General features: G+C 39.0%; 2 protein-coding genes across 4 annotated transcripts in view; both read right to left on the bottom strand.

Annotated features, from left to right (window-relative positions):
* The window catches only part of LOC121928116 (calcium-activated chloride channel regulator 1-like), a 39,629-nt gene extending 22,054 nt beyond the window's left edge, over window positions 1-17,575 (bottom strand). The window contains exons 1-5 of the mRNA XM_042462410.1: window positions 17,442-17,575; window positions 8,227-8,367; window positions 6,390-6,540; window positions 4,231-4,339; window positions 2,554-2,722 (exon numbers count right to left, since the gene is read on the bottom strand). Coding sequence (XP_042318344.1) covers window positions 2,554-2,722; window positions 4,231-4,339; window positions 6,390-6,540; window positions 8,227-8,364 — 567 coding nt within the window. The 5' untranslated portion in view covers window positions 8,365-8,367; window positions 17,442-17,575. The remainder of the gene's footprint in view (window positions 1-2,553; window positions 2,723-4,230; window positions 4,340-6,389; window positions 6,541-8,226; window positions 8,368-17,441) is intronic.
* A 147-nt stretch (window positions 17,576-17,722) lies between these two features.
* Window positions 17,723-21,183, bottom strand: part of LOC121928113 (calcium-activated chloride channel regulator 1-like) — a 37,943-nt gene continuing 34,482 nt past the window's right edge. For all 3 annotated transcript variants that reach the window (XM_042462406.1, XM_042462405.1, XM_042462407.1), the window contains exon 15: window positions 17,723-18,150. In XM_042462406.1, the coding sequence (XP_042318340.1) occupies window positions 17,723-18,150 (428 nt within the window). The remainder of the gene's footprint in view (window positions 18,151-21,183) is intronic.

Raw genomic sequence — 21,183 nt, 5'->3', positions numbered from 1 at the left:
TGACCCTAAGAGGCAGTGTTATACACCAGCCTTGGGCCAGAGTGGGGGCCTGGCATCTTCACAACACATACACACCTCGATGCTGCCCTGATGATGCCATCATGCTGTGCACCCAACCACATGGCAGGTGGTGTCACAGCACTCCTCTGGTGTCCAGATGATGCAACGCCAAAAGGAGTGCCAGAAGTATCACTACGGTGCCAAAAGTGTTTTCCCCCCTCAGTGCAAAAAGGAGCAGCATGTGGAAAGGCCAGATTGGGACCATGGCATGTAGTTATTTATTTGCAGTCCCACTCTGGCCCTGAAAGGGGCAGCAGCAGGCCACTCAGAAGAGACAGTCTGCTTAGCTCCTAAGTCTGCAGGAACTGAGCAGGGTCATTGTCTTAGAGATGCCTCATTCATGAGATCACCAGAGGTCAAAGTCAACTTGAGGGCAGTTAGCAACAACAAAGAAATTTCCATTCTGGAAACTCCCCAAGAGTCACTTAAGTTCAACAATCACCACCTGTTTCCTTCTACCTGGACATAAGTTTATGTTCAGCCATTACTGTGGCGGGTTATAGACCGCCGCTTTGAGGCAGTCTGCCACCGCTGCTGCTTGCTCCGTAAGGGAGCCGTCGCAGCCACACCGCGTGGCTCCCTTAGGAGCAAAAAAGAAGCTCCAAAATGGAGCTTCTTTCTGTGGCGCCTCTGTGATGTCGCGAGGCGCCAGGGGCGCATTCGCGATGTCACAGGTGCTGCAACACGTTCGGACGCACAGCGTCCGATATGTAAAGATGGCGCCGGCCGTGTGGAACAGCCGGCGCCATATTGTACGGACAGAGTCCATATTAGACCCAGGGGCGTCTAGAAGAGATGCTCCTTTTTTAAAATGGGACGTCCTGCGGATGTCCCAAGTGCCAATTTGTAACCGGCCTGTATTAAGGACAGTCTCCTAGTTTTGATGTTCGATATTCCTAATGTATTGTCCATTCTTGCTATTCTAATGTTGAGTTATGTTTATGTAATCATGCTATTTTGATTTACATTTTTATACTGTTATTGCCCACTTCACACAATATGCATGTGAAGGGGTTCTCATGTGAGGAGTCCACATGTAACCAAGGAATAGCAGGGTTGCATGATTCATGCTGCCTCTGTGATCATGCTCTCGTTGCTCCAGCTCTCACACTTTAGGGATGAATTCCTATGGCTGAGCTTAGAAAAGTTACTTTTTGGACAACCGTTCCCAGAACTCCCCAGGCTCCATCAACACTTTATGAGACCTAGAACCCAGTCTGGTTTCTGAGGACAGGATGCTGACACACATAGAAGTTCATGCACAGAGCTCAGTGTGCTGTTTGTGGACAGTTGGAGGCAGAACTGGGGAAAGATATGCAATCCTAGGTTAGAGACAGCAGTGTAGTCCTTATTCAAATGGCATCTCTGTCAACAGGGCTGTGTTATGGCCATGCCGGAAATGAGGACTCCCATTAGCCAGAGTGAAGTGGCTGCTTAGTTGGCACAGACTTGAAGGCACACAACAAAAACAACAGAAACACACCACTACAGCTAAATTGGGAACCAAGACCCACTGAGAAGCTGTACAATACTTTTACTCTAACAGTGCCAAGCCACAGAACTGTAAGAAGCTGTTTTTGTGCCGATGTCCCCACCTTGTACTAATACGTTTTGTTAACTATTAGTATGCTCAAAAATCCAGTCCATTTTATGTTCACATATGGTTGCCAAGAAGGTCTATGACCTATGCACCTTAAGTTGTCATCATGTCAGTCATTAACATTACTATTAAAACTCATAGACTTAAAAGGGAAAAAAATGGCACACAACAATAATTGGCACCAAATGACATATTGTTCTTGGCTCTTTCAAGAGTGCTGTTCCAGAAAGAGGGATTCTGCTCTTGGGGGCTTTCTTTGGCATTGTCTGCTTTTCTATTGCAACTAGCCTGTGGTGCTCCAATAAGAATATAATTCTTCACCAATTTTCTTCTGAAAGCAAGGGACATGTAATTTTAACAATTTTTCTTCCCAATTACAAGAATATCTTTAAAAACCACAGTTTCTGAAGCCCATTTGCAATTCATGCCATAAGTGTAATGGTGACCTACCATCATAGACAAATAAAAACAAAATGGACATGGGTGCTATAAGAAGACAAATAATTAATAAAACTGATGAGAAAACTAAAGAAAAAATAAAGAAAAAAGAGCAGGAGAAAAACAAAAAAAAATTCACCTTTATAATATCATAGAATTGCACTGGCAATCAAGAGAAGCAGAAACGAAAATGAAAGTGAACAAGCTAGAGAGAACAGGGGGAGAAAAACTAGAGAAGAAACTAGAAGGGGAATGAGAGATATGAATGAACTTTTGGGATTATTGGTGAAGTAATTAGCAAAATCCCACTTTTGCATTAGCTGCAGGAATGCAAACTACAGTGAGTGTCTTAAATTCATACAGTATTTAATATGGCAAAAATTCAAAAATTTCTTGTATTCTTGAAGACAAAGGACTAAAGAAATATCTTTCCAAGAGACGTTAGTTATACTTACTGAAGAGAGACTTTGCATGTACATTATAGATGCCAATGAGGTTTGTTTTTTGTCTGGAATAAATTGACATCCGGCTTCATAAAGCTGAGTTCGATGTTCAACTCTGCATTTTCTGGTAGTTCCTTTGTTAGTTCGAAATATATACTGTCCAGTGATACCCTCTGAACATCTAAGTAATATTAGGAACAAATATAGTTAGCAGGCCAAATGATCAAGAAATGACCATGTTTTGACACAAATTATTTTTGACACAAATTGTGCTATTATGTTTGAGATTTAACACAGCCAAGAAGAAACCTTGCTAATATGTTGATTGATAATATCAAAACATTTTCATGCTAATGATGCAAGGATATGGTTTATGTCACACCACTACAGAGAGCCAGTGTGGTGCAATGGTTTGGGCGGTGGACTATGACTCTGGAGAGCAGGGATTGACTCCATGCTCAGCCATGGAAGTCAACTCGATGATCTTGGGCAAATCACACTCTCTCAGCCTTGGAAGGAGGCAATGGCAAACCCCATCTGAACAAATCTCACCAAGAAAACCCCATGATAGGCATTACCTATAAAGCCCTAAATGGCTTGGGCCCAGGATACCTCGAGGACCGCCTCTCCCCATACAATCCGTCCCGCACTCTCAGAACATCTGGCCAGCAGCTGTTGAGGGTCCCAGGGGCTAGATTATTCTCTACTGTTAAGAAGACTTTTACCATCTCAGCCCCTACCCTCTGGAATTCCCTGCCCATTGAGCTCCGCTCGGCCACCTCCCTGGCCCAGTTCAAAAAGGGGCTGAAGACCATTTTATTTAGACAATCATTCCCGGATATAAGCCCCGACTAATTTTGCCCTCTCTTCCACGTCAGCAGTGGCACGCTGGCTGGAGTGTTTTTATTGTTTTTATTGGATTTTGTCTGTATGTATATTGTATTTTATGTATTTTGTGATCGTTGTGCACCGCCCTGGTTTTATAGAAGGGTGGTATATAAATAAAATTTTTATTATTTTATTATGATAAATTCACCTTCTGCTCACCATAAGTCGAAAACAACTTGAATGCACACAACAACAACACAACACTACAGCTAAAATGAGAACCAAGGCCCACTGAGAAACTGTATAACACTGATTTGCTGCTTCTCTTCCCTGCTTTCCATCCTCACAAACCACAACAACATGTATACTGTTCACTCACTGTTCAAATACCATGAAAGAATGGATTACATTTAGGGAGTGGGGGGAGCCTTCAAAATGCCTCTAAATATGTCTAATACTGCCCTATAAAAATAACTGTTAAAATAGAGAAAATACATTAATTGTACAACAAAACAAGTAATGCCACTCTGGAAATTACTTTTGAAATTTAGCTCTGCTGTGCTTTCAATATAGAAAGAAAAGTTGAATTACTTTTTACAGGTAATTGCATTTTAATTTGTCACTTCATTATCTTTGGAACCATACAGTGATGAAAGAGTAATCTATAAATGGTAGAAGAAGTTTTATCTCCTACATAGAGCAGCCATGCATTGAATATTAGGTATCTATTCTAATATTAATCATTTTTACAGGTATGTAAAATACCTGTATTCTACATGCATTTAGAAGAACTGTCAACAAAGATCCTTGCTATAGTAATGACTTTTCATGACCACTGGTGATATACTTCCAGGATGGTACCTTGTTGCTTCAGCCTTGTTTAATCCAGTAGTATAGAAAGGTGCATCATTGTTATATTCATCAAAGACACCCCATCTGAGGTGAGCCCACTCATGTACCAAAACTCTGCCTGTGAAGAGTAAGAAAATAATTACCACTGTGATTTATATTTACAACTTGTCAAAAAGTATGTGAAAGTATCCAGCTTCACTGGGTTAAAAACCTGTTAATTCTACCTTCACTGTGGTGCTCCTTCCCTTATTTTCCTCTCACTCTCGTGAATCATTTTTTCCCTTTCAACTGATCTTTGCCTCCCTTCCCTCATTCAGCCTCTGCTAGCTTTGTCTGGGTTAGAAGCACCTTTGTTTCTTTCAGTGACATTTCTATTTCCCTCTGCTCTCTTTCGCCCATCCCCATTTTCTTCCTTGCTGGTCTTTCTCTCCTTCCATCCCTGTGCTCAGTCAGCCTCTTCTTCTCCTAACTTTCCTCTCCAAGTACCATGTGTTTTTCTCTCCTCTGCCTAAGAGTTACTAAACTCTTAGGTTTATCACATGAAGGAGATCAGGAGTTTATCATGTGAATATCCAGGAAAAATCACGTAATTACACAAAACTGTTTCACATGATGTCACACAAAACCCGTCACTAAAGTGGTCACAAGGAAGCATTAACGCACATCTTTTTACTTTTGGGATTTCAGAGACAATGCATTTCCGATATCACTTTATTTGTGCAATTGCATGTGATAATCATTCATGCATTTACTCGCCATTTTCACTTTATTTGTGGGATGCTTTAAATGCATTTTAATCTCTCTTTAATGCTGAAATTAGCCCCAGTGTGATTAACTCCTCTGATTCTCCGAAGTCAGACAGCAGCATATTCTTATTTTGCATATTTTTTAAATCACATACTGAGTCATGAAAGATAATTGATCGACACACACATATCATGCACTACTAATTTTCCATTCAGAAACATTCCTTTCAGAATGATAATATACATCATTAAGCTATGTTTTCTTAGAGTCTTTCCAGATAACCCAGGGTGCACAATTTGTAGTGCAAGGTGTCTGGGGCAATCCTATAATCCCTTTTCTTTATCTTTACCCTCTTATCTCCTTACAGCACTCTTGTGCCTTTAATGGTTGCAAGAGATGGAGATATTCAACATATATTAGGGTCCAAGGAGTGGAGTTTCTTTAAAGCTTGGAAACATCAAAATCAACACTGGAAAAATTTTCAGCTGAGGTCAGCAAATATAAAACAAAATAAAATAGTGGTGTTTGGACTTGATGGCCCTTGAGGTCACTTCCAACTCTATGATTCCATCATTCTATTTCAAGCGCCCATTTCAGAGAGGGAAAGTGATCATGTAGCATGTCCAAAGCACATAAACATTGTCTGAGCAAATTAATGTTTTTAAAGAGCTGCAAGAACCAATTTCAGAGATGGAAAAGATTTTCATATTTAGGAGACCTAGAGCATGCTCAAGGCGCAGACTGTCCAAGCAGTGTGGACAGTAACTGTTGCAAATACATCCATTTCAAAGCAGAAACATTTTTCACTGCCACAGAGCTGTTGCCTAATTTGCACACAATAATGGTGTGCAAGCTTACCAAGAAAGAGTTGCAAAAACATTTTGGAGTGAAATAATATTTTAGCAACTATACCCTACACCCCATAATGACCATGAAGGAAAATTTATCCGGCTGGGTCTTTGTCCAGCTTCATGCCTACACGGCACAGTGATGACTGTTTAGAGACAGCTCTGGGCTCAACACCCCACCAGCAACATGACACACTTGCTTCAGCCTGCTAATAGCTGGGCTGATGGCATATAATCTGAAGGTACATGGTACTAACGTTGCTGAATCTAAACAAGAGCATACCCTGCTACAGTTAGCGATTTTATGGCTTGAAAATGTACTAATAAACCTAACATTGCCATTTCCTATGTAAAGTTAGGACACTTCAGAAGAGTATTGAATAGATGTCATTCATGTTTTCATAGGACTTCCCTTAATCAGTTAAAAACTGCATTTGAATTAACAGGAAAATAAACCTCATGTTCCATAAACATCATGCAAACTGTCATTTCTCAAAAAGTTAGATGTGAAATGAATTTTCACAGAACTTCCCTTACTTAATTAAAAACTGAATTTAAATTAACAGACAATACCTCGTGATCCATAAACATCGTGCAAACTGTCATTTGTCAGGAAATTAGATGTGAGATGAATGTAGCGTCCCTGTTCTCCACACCCTCCATACTGCAAGGTGTAAGGATCATCTCCATATTTTAGGAAAGGATCAGCTACTATGATATCAGCCTAAAATAAATTAGGAATACAGCTAAGTAAACAATGAACAACTACGTTCTAATAACCACCAGTATTCTACATCAGCTACATAGTACAATATATGGGTCAATAATGTTTCTATCAGGTTTGCAGGGGTCAGGCCAGTGATGTGCCCTGATGTACTGTTGTTGGGCCATTTGGAAATTCTTTTACCACTGGAAATAATCTGTTAATGTCCCTCTAGCCTGCCATTGTTTAGTAATGACTTTAGGTACAAATGTCTCATTTTTCCTTACTCTTCCTTTGGAGATTCCCCAGGGATCTTCAAAAATGAAACCCAATATTACTTTTGGTGGTTGGGCTGGGAGGACAACAGGAGTCCAAAAAGTTCCCAAGATTACTGCTATACATTCCTTTGCCATTCTCCGGCATGGTTTGTTTGTTTTTTATTAAAAAACCCCAAAACATTATTTTAAATGATTTTCTTTAATATCAGAGGAGTAGCACAATAGTGCAATTTCAATGTAATCCGATTAGAGATTAGTGCCCACAGCAATTGCAAGGTTCAAGAAAAGTTTAAATGGTACATTAAGAATAAATATACAATATTTTTTATATTATAAAATATGTATTGCTAATATACTAATATACATAATAATATATCATATACTACATATTATAGTATCTAAGAAGAGCTCCCTAGTATAAGACCAAGACTGTAAATAGTCCATTTTATGGAAAATCACTTTATAGAAACTACAAGCAAGACCTGAAGGAACAATCCTTCCCCAGTGTTTGTTCTCTCCTCTCCTTGTACATACAACTGGTATTTAGATGTCTAAAGCGTCGTTCTAATCATGGAGGTTACATGTTATGGCTTCTAACCATTAACAAAGTTTTGTGCCCTGAAATTTGTCTTAGGGGTCATTCACAGTTACTTTTTTGTTGTGAGGAGATCTGGGTCTCCTCAGATTCTATATCAGATTGAAGTTCTCATTATTGTTTGCTATAATCAAATCTCTCTGTGGCATTTTATCCCTATTGCTGTTCACACTCAGGGAGGGAATTACCATAGGGATAAAATGTCACAAGGGATTCAATCATAGCATGATGGGAGGGAGAGGGAGAGGAGGAAGGAGAAAGAGGAGGGATGATAAAGTAGGACATAGGAGGATGCAGCAGTGGCAAGGGAGAGGATGAGGAGGGAGGAGGAAGAGACAGCAGACGCAGTAGATCATTTTGAAAATGGAGGTGCCTCCATTTTCAAAATTATCCCGTGTGATCCAGATCAATCCAGAAGTGAGTTCTCACTACCAAAGATCCAGACCATTGCAGCGCCATGAAAAAGACTCACTAGATGACCCGGTGCCAAATATACTAGGCCAAGTGGGGTTTTTTTGTGTCACTCCCACCCCCCGCAAACTGCACTGAGTGCAGTTGGTGAAAGTGTTCCACACCAGGTTATTTCATAATGTGAATGGGCCCTTAGGAATCCTCTTTTTAAGCCATCACCACATCTTTAAGATCATTAAACTGTGCGCTACCCAACTCTGATCCTGTTTACTCAGAAGTCAACCCCATTTTATTTTTAGTGACAGGTACTGGATCATACTCTTATTCTGAAATTTTTGTCCCAAGGTGAGGATTCTTTTGTCCCAAAGTTTTTTTTAAAAATAGCACAAATGTATTTCATTTTAAAGTACACTCCACACTTACGTTTTCATAGGATTCTGTGGTAACTTTTTTATATCCATCCTGGGTTGTCCATGTCAAAGGAATTACAACTTTTACAGTCTTGAAATAAAACCTTTGCTGTGTTGCACTGAAGAGATAAGAAGATGCCTCTTTAACCATATCCTAACAAGAAAAGAAAAGAAAGGGTATATTATGTGTTAGAGATTTATGTTCAAGTCAATAGCGAGGAATTGAATTTCATGTTTTTATTTCCCAACACTTTGCTAAGTGTTATTTAACTGTAGGTCTGTAATTTTAGCTTTAAGAAGAATGGGGACACTCTTCTCAGAAACTCTGATCTTCTGATCCTTAGAAGCTGGTAGGACAAATCCAAAACTGTGCACAGGTAGCACTTGAACATATCCTCCTGTGACTTTGTACATTCAACTATAGCTTTGCATATGAGGCTTTATCTTGCACACAATATTATTGCTGGTACACAGAAAATGGGTGCAAAGAAACTGTTCCCTACTAATTGTTTTGGCATCACCTGATGTTAAGGGCATAGAAATGAAACCAGATTTGGAAGGTAGCACCACCAAAAACAATGTTTATTCTTCTATCTACATTGTTCAACCCCCGGTACCAGAGTGTATAGTATGTAGGTCTGTTTTTGGAAGCACTTCTCCAAGACTTACTAAGTTGAACATTGGCACATATGCAAACATACATATAGAGCTAGAGCATGAGAGGGCAACTATCCAGCAATCAATGTTCTGCCAGAGACCCTCCAGGCATGAACTACCAAATAAACAAAAGCAAGAAACAAAACCAGAAATAGAAAGAAATGGATAGATTTTGCTGTTAGGGGCCCTGCAATCTATTTAAAAAGTAAATTGTTTCTGGAGACTCTCAGTAGAAGATAATTGCTCTTTTTGTAGCCAAGGGTAGTCCAGAGAATTTGGAGGGGCTGAGGGCTTATAGAAATAGACTGGGATGTCAATGCAGCCCCACAGACTGCACTATGTCCACATCATCCTAGACCAAAATAATTTTCTGGGTTGATATACGTGAGATTTTTTACTTTAAAGGGCATGGAAAAGAGGAGAACAATACAGCGAGATCCTCCAATACTAGGGGAAAAAAACTGGAATATGGTGGACTCAAATAAGGCCATCCTGTGGATTACAATAGCCCTGTACAATCATTCTCATTAGCAAACGTCTGGAAATAGGACATTTTCCAATCTAATACGCAAAACTCACACAAACTACCTAATATAGTAGAGGCAATGTTCTGTTAGAAAGCTAAGAAAACCACAGACAGGACTGAATGTTGGATTTCAGGCAATCTGTTGCTCTTTGTTGTAATCATTGTTCCCACTCTTTCCAGCAACATGGATTAGATTTTTTTAAAAACCAAGCTTCATTTATATACCGCTTCATACCGCCTAAGCAGCGTCTAAGAGGTTTACAACTGTAAGATAGCCAAAACATCACAAGGAGGGAGAAATCAGTAGGTTGGAGGAGTCTCAAGCTCAAAGGTTTGTAGAAGTATAGGAAAATCTTTACAACAAAAACTGTAATGGGGGGAATGAGTTCCGCCCTTCCAATAATAATAATAATAATAATAAAAACCCCAGCTTAATTGACATGTTCACATCAGTAAAAATAAAGAAAAATAAGAAAACTGACCAGGAAGAGGTATGGAACATTCTACCATACTTTGGAAATAGCCATGGCTGACTGAACAAACAGAAACAATATCACTTTCATAATGGAACATTTTGTTGCTGGTATCACTGGTTCAATTCCCAGCTTGGCCATGAAACCCACTGGGTTATCCTGGGCAAGTCACATGCTCTCAGCATCAGAGGAAAGCAAACCTCCTCTGAACAAATCTTGTCAAGAAAATCCCATATACAGTCACCTTAGGGTCACCATAAGTCGGAAACTACTTAAAGGCACACAACAACAAACAATAATTATTTGAATACTGTAGGGGAGGGTTGGATGCTCAGTAGCAGCAGCATACATCTATGGTTACAAATTGTACAGATTTTTTTCAACTTTATGATAATTTGTCAGACTCAGTAATGATTAAGGTGTTACATCAATATATTAAAATATTTATCTTACCTTTATGTTGTCAATGATTTTATTGTCTTCAGGTAACCCGGGATTAATTGCAATAACAATATTTTCAAACCCACCATTGTTGAGGTTTACATTGGTCCCTGCCACCCTATGTAATAGCACCAACACCATTAAAAGATGGCATTGATTCAGCACCATCTTTGCCTGTGCCAAACTGTATCCTGGTAAGAAATAAATGTGTATGGGGCTGGAGTATTTATGCATTTATACAAGTTCTTGCAACACACACACGCACACACAAACCACCCTGTTACGTTTTATGACGGGACTCTGTTCTGTTAAGGAAATTCAACTATTTTGTTAATTCTGGTTATATGTTAACAGTCTGAGTAACTCTTTATAGGAGATCATAAATAAATCAAATCCGTAGTTCCTTGTTCTCCACTTATCAGAAATGCTATGTAAGCATTTCTTAGCACATGAAAACTGAAAATCACAGCAGCAGTTTAGAACTTTTGGATTGCTTTAGAGCTAAGCATGCTGAACAGAAGAAATGCCCAGGACATGAACTTGGATTCTGTATCCATCCTATCATATCTGGTGACTTATTAAATAAGTAAAGATGAACAGGAAAAAGTGATATATTTAGCACTGGTCAAAATAAATAAATATAGCTTCAGCTATTCTCACTCCCACCTCCCACTCCACAATAGCAGCAGCTGAGGGATAGGTGAATTTCTTGATTCTGGCAGTCTTGGAAGAAAAAGAGAATTCCTTCCAGGTGGTAAATATTATGATTTGCCTCCTTTTGAATATGTGTAACAAGTTAACATATTATAGCCATAATCCAGCACGGCACAGAGCAGCATAAATGATCAGTGTGTGGAACTACAGTATATTGCATCTGACTGTTCAATTCCCCCTGGACTTACCACTAAGCCACTGCAGCCTGCCACAGCCATTTGGTGGCTGGTGCAGAGGAGGAAGAGAATTGTAAAAGCAACTGGTCAGTGGCATCACTGGGGGGTGTGGTGGTGCAGACCACACCAAGTGGCACCCTAGAAGGGGGTGCCACCCAGTGGGATAGTACAGCCAGTAGAGTAGTGGGCAGCTGCTGCTCTCTTCCAAGTACCGTGTGGGACTCATGGCCACATGGGACTCAGAAGGCAGGAGCAGGCAGGCAGTTGCTTTCTGGGTCCCATGTGGGTCTCAGAAGGCTGGGGGGGGGGGAGTGGCTGCCTTCCTGGTCCCACACAGCCATGGCTACCTGAGACATGGAAGGCTTTGAGGGCTACTGAGAGGGCTGAGTGTGCTTCCCACCTCACTGTCATGGTGCCATTCTATTTGCTGCAGCAGTGGGGTGTGGGGCTGCCCTGGAAGCCCCACCCCTCGGAAGCTCCACTCCCTGCACCAAGTGACACTCTGGCCAGGGATGCCACTGCGTCTGGCCATGTCCCCCTAGCAGGATGCAAAATGATTACATCATTCACTGAGATCAGCTGAAGTCTCAGCAGATGTCATCATTTCATACTTGGCTATGGTAACATAGCCCAATACTTCTCTGATCCCCTCTTGCTTTCCACCAGCCATGGAATGGATGAGGGTCTACAACAGTTCAACCCTAAATCAGGGTTGGCCCTTTGGTCATTGTGGAAGGAAGGAGGGAGTAGCAACTACTGCAATGACAAAAAAAGAGACATACACTGGAGTAAGCTGGACCTATGCTTGTATGCCACTGACAGGATGCCAGCCATTAAATGTCATTAAAACAAGATAGCATTGCTGAGAAAATATATACACTGAGTGTTAGTATTTTCAGGTTGGGGAAGTGGGAAGTCAAGTATAGTTTGTGTTTTGTTTAGTCAATTATATGTGAATTATTGATTTTGTAGGGGGGTATTGGGGAAGTGGGAGGATGGGCAAGTAATGTAGAGAAGTAGAGCCTGGGTTATGTTTTTAGTTCAGGTTAGGATTATGGTATGCCTATGATTATGGGTTTTTAAGTTATGTATGTTTTAAAACTTAATAAAATATTTAGAAAAAAACTTAGATTTTGAATAATATAGACGATCCTTTACTCTGTAATATCAACTCATGCTATCTCATAGCCTGATATAATTAGTTTACAGCATGAAACCATGACCCTTGCACAAGAATACAGAGTTTACACTTAGATAGAATATGAGAGAGCGAGCTGCATAACTCAAGCAAATTGAGCTTTGTATTTTTCAAGTGAAATGTTTTGTGGGAAATGAATATTTACACAGAAATATGGAGGTAGCGAGAAATTGTATTCACCACAAAAGTCTCTGCTACATTCTTGTATACAATTTTGTGAAACCCTTTATGCTGTTGTTCTTTTCACTGACAGATGTACAGTAGCTCTATATCAGTATTTTTCAACCTTTGGCCTTTCAGTGGGAAGCTCCAGCTAGAAAGGATGACGTCTAGGAGCTGGTCCAAGACAAGAACTGAGGTAAAGGTTAGAAAGAACGGAAATGTAGGAGTTTATCACACAGGACAGATCCCGTGCAGAATGTAAAAATCCAGAAAAAAACCACAAAAGTGGATTGATTTTTAGACACGTTGGGGTTAATAAGCAACAATGCAACGATAACATGAATGGAAAGTCGACAAAGCCCGCTCCTTATTACTTACAGGATTTTCCGAAAATAAAAAAGAGAGTCTACTTTTCATTCAGGCTATTGTTACATTAATGCTCATTAACCCTTATGTCATGTGAAAAGCAACCTGCTTTTGAGGGTTTTGTCCACTTTCTGTTTGGGTTAATTGTACAACAATGTGATAAACTCCATAGAATGGGGCTCCTGTCCTAGAAACATTTTGAAGAACCGAAGTCAGATGGCTAAAAGAGGGCCAGTCTGCTCTGGAGGTTGTCCAAATAAACATCTTCCAGACCCTTGTGATATATGAGAAGTGACAGATTCTGCCCATTCCATTTAAATTTTCTTTATATTTTTTCCTTCTCTTAATCCTTTCCATGTGTGTTCAGCCTCTTGATTGATTTCTTTGACTATCAGTTTGTGTGTGTGTGTGTGTGTGAGTGTGTGTGTGTGCTTCCTCAATAAGCTTATCAGTACTTACCCATTTTCTTCTGGGACATTTATGTCCTTATCCAATTTCTTTGAAGCATTTATTCTCCTTGCAATCCACAGCATTGTTTACCACACCTATGTTGCTGTGAATGTTCAGATGGGAAACAACCCTTTTTTCTACTCAGAGGTGAGAGGGCAGCAAGTACATGTTTGCTTGCTCAAGTTGAGGAAAGAGCAAGTGAAAATGCTGGGGTCAGGAGAGGGAGGGATGGAAAGATCTGCTGCAGACCTCCAGAGACATCCTAAAGTAACCAGAAACTTCATTCAAAAAATCAAACGAAAAGAAAACCAGGCTAGAAACTTTGGAACTGCTCCTCACAGGGAGCATTTATTACAACATAATCTGTGGAACAAAGAGAGAGGTGCAAGATGCATTCAAGGCATGGGAGGAGAATAACCTTGTCAGAGTCTGAAAGCCCTCTGACAACACTGAGCTGAAGATAAATAGTGCCCTATTGTTCTTGATGGTAAAGCTGTATTATGGACAACATGAAGCTTTGAAGGAACCATGGCGTCCAGTCTCATGGTGCTGCCACTTCAAAGCAATAGATGTGTCTGAAGAGATTATGTGCATTCACAGGATGTGTCAGGTTCAACCACAAGGAAATAAGAGCAACACATAAAGTCACTGGCCAAGTGGCTGCTTTTCAGGACATTTAGACTCCATGTTTGTTGAACAGCTCCAAACACACCAGAGAAGGATCCAACCACTGATGAACCGCTGGTTGAATTCAGAGATAAAGGCCCATTCTGGGAATATACGGCATGTAAACCAGGAAAATGTGGCACAAAAGAGGCAGGTATTTGTTGGAAGGTTTAACTGAATGCCACCAAGATATAAGCAATTCAATGAATGAATAAATAACCATTCAGGAAGTATATGCCATGTAAAATGAGGAAAATATATACCTCAGCAGGCAGCCTGATACACAACACGAATTCTAATTTGGTTATAGTGTGCTGACAACATTAGTTGAACCATATTTGCATAGTGGACAAGATGTGGAGGGAGTCCATTTTTTCACCAGTTTAGTACTGGCAGAAGGATGTAATTTTAAATTTATTCAACAGAATAAACCATGTATTCCCACCTCCTGTTTCTTTTGCACTAACACACCAGATTTTTAAATAAACAAACAGACAATGCAGCATGGGAGGTATGCTTAGAATGACACAAAGAGTGACCATTCATTGTGGGAGTGTTCCCCCAGCAGACAATAACTGTTATTAAGGCAGCACCACACTATACTATTAATACTAAGCATACCCAGTCTTGCTTCAGGGTTTATGTCCATTTCCTAATTTTCCAGAAAAGTGTGTTTGTTCATTTGTTTCAGCTGAAAATAATAGTGGTGGTATTTTTAGACGGAGAAAGTATATTCGATATGTCAATATGTATTAATGGAAGGAGGTCTATCAGCTACTTATATTACTTAAAACAAATGTTTCTTCCCATGTGAACATGCATTATTTACTCTGGGTTTCTGGGTATCATAGAACACTCTTTACCAACAAATGCTCCTCTGGGGACATCAGTTCTATCCCTTAATGGACACTGGAATACCCACCAGGTCAGTAAATACATCACTCAGTGCAGATTGTTTTCATCTGACTGGATAAGTGCTAAAAAATCTTGGAGAAATAAAAGCATCTTTGCATTGCATCAAACAGAATAATACTGGTGAGGGCCTCTGGTGAAGGAAGTCTACTATCTGCAACCAAAAAGAAAGAGAAGTCTCAATGAATGACAGATAGAACTATTCAAGCAGTTAAGGACAGACAGGAAGCAAAAGTAAAAGGTGACAGAAATAGCGTAAGAACCCAAAATGCATCTTCTTGGTGACTTGTGCGCAGGGACAAAGAGAACTACTATAATAATCAGTGCAGAGAAATAGAAAGTGACAAAAAAAAGAACAAGAGACCTCTTCCACAAGATTGTTGTTGTTGTTGTTGTTGTTGTGTGCCTTCAAGTCATTTCTGACTCATAGCAACAGTAAGGTAAACCTATCATGGGGGTTTCTTAGCAGACTATGTTCAGAGGAGGTTTGCCCTTGCCTTCCTCTGAGGCTGAGTGAGTGTGACTTGCCCAAGGTAGATGATGTAGACATTGAAATACTTCAAGATTTTCCATACCTTAGCTCAGTCATGAATCAGAATGGAGACTAGGATTTAAAAAAATCAGAAAACTAGGACTTGGAAGGGCAGTTATTAAGGAACTAGATGAGATCCTGAAGTATCAAGATATATCACTGAATAATGTTAGGATTGCCCACACCATCATGTTTTCCATTTCTATGTACTATGGATTTGAAAGCTGGACAGTGAAAAAAGCTGATAGGAAAAAAATCAACTCATTTGAAATGTAGTGCCGGAGAAGAGTTCTACAGATGCCATCAACTGCTAAAAAGACAAATAAATGGGTCTTAGAGCAAATAAAGACTAAACTCTCCCTAGAAGCCAAGATGACTAAACTGAGACTGTTGCACTTTGGATGTATCATGAGAAGACTAGACTAACTAGAAAAGACAATAATGCTTGGCAAGATGGAGAGCAGTAGGAAAAGAGGGAGACCACATTGTAGATGGACAGACCTGAGCAGGGCTGTTAATGGCAGGGGAGCCTGGAGAGCTCTCATCCATAGGATTGCCATAAGTCAAAGTCAGCTGTATGCCATAAGTCAATGTAAGCTCTGTAAATAGGATGCACATAAAACATATATGAGATGGAAAAGTATACAGTGGGCCCTTGATATCCACTGGGGGTTGGTTCCAGGACCCCTCATGGATACCAAAATCTGTGGATACTTAAGTCCCACTATATACAATGGTGTAGTAAAATGGTATCCCTTATATAAAATGGCAAAATTAAAATCCCTCCATCCTTATTTACTTTTGTATCATGTCTTAATTAGATTGCAACTTTTATATATAGCTTTTATAGCACATCCCAAAAGTACATTTCATTACTTTTATTCCACAGTTTATATGTAAGTTGAAGATATGAAAATTTAAATGTAATATTGTTTTTTTAAAATGTTAACCTTGCATAATTGGATATAAAACATAAGCAACATGTGTCACTCTCTTGAAATGGAAGAGATAGTTGATATTATGAGACATTGAAAACTCATGTCCAGATTGTTTCTCTCAAATGATATACAGGTAATGCATATTCACAGCTGCTAATTCTTAGCTTTTCCATTTGCATCAAAAGAGTAGTAAGTTGTAGCTAAAGGTATTTGGGTCTTGTTCTGTTTTTATTGAATCGTGCTAGTTAGTTTAAATTTACGTTTTAGAGTTATATAGCTACTGTGCGTATATAGGATGTCTTCTTTCCTTTCGTTTTTGGCTTTCCCCTTTTTCTTTGTTTTGCTTACATATGTTGACTAATTATTATTGGATGTAGTGACTATATTTGAATACTTCAAAATTTAATAAATATAACATTTTAAAAAAGATTTTTGAGTCAACCTATTTTCCATCTTTTAAAATTAGTCTTTCATTTCTGTTTATTTCTAAACCAGGTAAATGTCACATACAGTGGTGCCTCGGGTTACGAAATTAATTCGTTCCGCCGCGGCGTTCGTAACCCGATGCATTTCGCAAGCCGAAAAAGGCTTTTCCAAAGCGCGGCTAGTGGTCGCGTTTGAATTTCGCGCCGAAAAAAATTTCGTAACCTGAAAAAACCTTCGTATCCCGGAACAGTTTTTTTCAATGGAGCTTTTTCGTATCCCGGAAATTTCGTAACGCGGCGCATTCGTATCCCGGGGTACCACTGTATAGTGAAAACTGCAGACCAGTCTCTTTAATAAATGGTGATGTAAAAATACTAGGTGAAATACTGGCTAATATGGATGCCTTAACACTAATTCACCTGGATCAAGTAGATTTTCTCTGTCTTGGGAGAAGATAATTTAAGGTTAGTTTCAAATTCAGATTTCTTTAAATACCAAATGATGAAAACAAATTTCACAAATTAATTGGCAGTTTATTCTTGTAGCTTTGAAAACATTTTGTTTCTACAAGAATTCTTGAAACAGACTCACAGTTTTCTGCTAATTATAAATGAGATTCCCCAATCTTTTTTGTATAGGAACAGGAACACAGCAGGAATACCATCACTCTCCTCTGATATTTGATTTCTGGTTGCTGCCTTCAGAGTGTACATTTAGGCCATCCACGTGTGCATACAAGAAAAAACAGATGAACTTCATGCTGTCACTCTTTTGGACACAGTATATGCAGAACCACCAATGCAGGGGAAACATCTATGTAGGTGTTCACTTCACATTATCACTAGGAAACAGTTTCACCCATGATAGTTATCTTATATGTTAGTCTCAGGACGCCTGTTTCTTGGCTTACGTGAAGTATATATCGTTATGAGAACAATGGCACTAATAACTACAAGGAGACAAACTATGATCATAGTTGTGGTAAAAGTATTCGATGAACTGTTTTTAGGAGCAGTAGTAGTGAAACTAGTAGGAGTACTAGGCAATACATCAAGATTCAGAGACACCTTTGCAATATTAGATACTTCTCCAACATTGTTGTTGTCATCAATGGCACGAATGGCAAAATAGACCGAGGCGGCATTTTTTTTGGAAAAGTTCTCTGGCTTATACCAAAAGAACTCTTTGACTCCAGCATCTTTAGGTATCAGATCAGAAGTGTTCACAGAGGTGGCTTTAGGAAATGTAGCATCTGTTAATTCCAAGGGGTTTTCACTCTTTTTTATTTCATATCTTTCAGCTGAAAAACAAGACACAGACAACATATGCCCATCAGACTACAGATACTCAGTCATAATTCTAAACTCTCCCTTGATCCCCAGTTCTACACACAAAACAGCCAAGCAGACTGATAGCTGAATCTTAATTTGACAATGTTCATGGGACAGTACCTGAAGGAAAGCAGGCTATCTTAGGTCTTGGAAGATAAGCCACATGGCATGTGGTGCAGCTCTATCTTCCAGGACATTGCCATCACTTCTCAAACCCCAGCATCTGCTACCTGAGGAGGCAGGCACATTCTGCATAATAGTGGATAGCAGAATGACAAGCATTCCTTTTGGTGGATCTCAAACTTACTTCCCTCAAGAAATATTGTTGATTTTGAATATACTATTTTCATGTGTGTGAGAGAGGCCGGAGGGGGGGGTCTGGTGTGCCTTTTGGGGTATTCTTTCAGTCTGCATGGGGTTCTGTCTGAATTCATTGAGGAGATTTGCTGTCATATTATACAACTGAGAGCATGACCTGAGTGCTGCGACACACTGCATATACTTAGTCCACACCTTGGATTTCTTTGCTCCCTATTTATTTCTTTGCTCCCAATTTTTCCCCTCCCAGCAACCATACATGATCCCTAAATGATTACAATTCAGAGTAAGCAGAGGCTGTTGCTCAATAGTCTTCCTTCCTGAGCTACCTGGGGTGGTTACAGGGCTGGTATTACAGTCTCCATACTTTGTGCTGCTGGCAGACTCGAATATCCAAGCTGAGGCTATCTTGGTAGGAGTGGCTCAGGACTTCATGTCTGCGATAACAACCATGGGTCTGTCCCAAAAGGTATTGGCCCCAATCATACTGCTGGACACACTCTAGACCTTGTTTTCTGTACAAGAGGGGATGATGGTGATCTGGGAATGAAGGAACTTTCTACTGTTCCATTTTCATGAGCAGATCACTTCTTGGTCAGATTTAGATTTTCTGGGATTCACCAAATCTTAGCAATGGTGGGGAACCCATTAAAATGGTCCATCCTGGGACGTTTATGGATCAGGGTGGATTCCTGATGGTTCTTGGGGTGTTTCCTACTGCCATGGAAGGTGATCCTGTCAAAGCCCTAGATGATCTCTGGAATGGGGAAATAACGGTAGACATGATTGCTCCTAAGCATCCCATCTCATGGAATGGAGCTAAACCAGCCCCCTTGTTTACTAAGGAACTGGCAGCAATGAAACAAATGAGATGGAGACCACAGACTAGGCGATAAAAGCTGCCCAGAAAGAAAAATAAAATCAAATAAGAAAGAAAATAGCTGAAACTGGACTGGAAAGGAGATAACACCCACTGAGAGTAAGACAGTAAATATTGTTGAAAAATAGACATAAAAAGTATATTTAAAAAAGAACAATTAAGTGTTAGGGATTAATATACAGTAATTAAGTAAAATATTAAAGTTATTTTAAAAAAGAGAAGATATTGAAATATCAGGTAATAAATGAGATAAAGTAGTTGGAAAGCAATAAGACAATTTAGAATATATATAGGAAAAAATAATTTAATATAAGTATATATATTGGGACTCGGGGGTAATATTATCATTTTTATACATATCTTCTTATATATAAATAATTATATATAATTCTTTAAGTGATTTTTGTTGGAAATATATCAGAGAATAACTGAATTTATTGGTTGTAAGGAAAATAGATTAATTGAATATGTGGGCAATTGGTTATATGTTTAATCAACCATCTGTTTAAGCTCATTAAGGACTCATTAACTAGTGGACAGAAAAAATGTCTATAATAACAAGAAATATGGCACAAAAGCTACAAGTTTTTTCTCAAACAAGAAGACTTTCAGTAGAGACGAAGACAACTGACTCCAACTCAAAAATACTGGAAGCGATAGAGAAAATGGGGAAAAAAACTTCAGACAAGAATTTAAAAACCCCAGACAAGAAATAAGAAATGATTTTTAAAAAGAGATGGATGAACTAAAATCTACCATCAAAACATTGACAGAATACTTAAAAGAAGCCCATACTAAAAATGACACCTTACAAAACAAAACAGATGATCTAGAGAAAAGAACAAAATGAATAGAAATGACACAAAAACAAGAGAGTAAAGATAATTTGATGACAGAATCTAAAAGCAAGAAAAAATATCTGAAAATGAGGGATCTAAGCAAAACACCGAATGAAGATATGTATGAAACAATAATTCAGTTTTTAGCAGATTTAATAGATATAACCCTGGAAGTGATGGATCTGGAAATACTGTAGATAAGATTTTTGTATCAACTCAGCAATTGCTAGGAAAAGAGAACTTCCAAGGGATATAGTAGTTTACCTGATGAGAGAACGAATATGGGACAAAATAATAGAAGCAAGTTATGGAAGAGACGTCAGAGTAAATGACTCAGAAACTAAGATAGTCAAAGATATACCCCCAGTGGTACTTAGCAGAGGAAAAGACTACTTGTTCTTAACTCGAGAACTGCAAGCAAGAAACATAAGATTCAGATGGGAAATGACCGTAAGGAATAATAGTTACTTGGAAAGAGAAAATGTATAAATTAAATACAGTAGAAAAAGCAAGCAAATTTCTGAACAAAATCCAAATATATGAAGAGACTAAAAAAAAGAGACTAAGGAGAAAGAAGAGAAAAAGGAAAAAAAATAAACAAGAAGAGGAAAAACAACCGGACATAAACAATTAAGAAATCCAACAAAAAGATCAAGAGAAAGAAACACAAAGTGAAATGAAACAGAACACCAAAGAAGATAAAAGAAGACAAGATATAGCAAAATATAGCAAAGATGATGATGAGGAAGACGAAGAGTTATTAGTTGCAGCAGGAGTGTTAAATTTGACAGAAGAGGTAGGTCCTGAAAAATAAGAAGAAATTGGTATAGACAAAATTATGGAATTACAGAACTAAATCAAATATTGAAATATTAGTTAATATTTTATTCAGCTAAAAGAAAATAATGACAAAGATTATCTCTTGGAATGTGAGGGGAATGAATTCCCCCCATAAGAGAAAGCAA

The sequence above is a fragment of the Sceloporus undulatus genome, chromosome 4 (genome assembly GCF_019175285.1).
Source record: "Sceloporus undulatus isolate JIND9_A2432 ecotype Alabama chromosome 4, SceUnd_v1.1, whole genome shotgun sequence".
NCBI classification, from domain to species: Eukaryota; Metazoa; Chordata; class Lepidosauria; order Squamata; family Phrynosomatidae; genus Sceloporus; species Sceloporus undulatus.
Note: the sequence above shows the minus strand (reverse complement) of the source record. Positions and strands in the feature narration are given on the sequence as shown.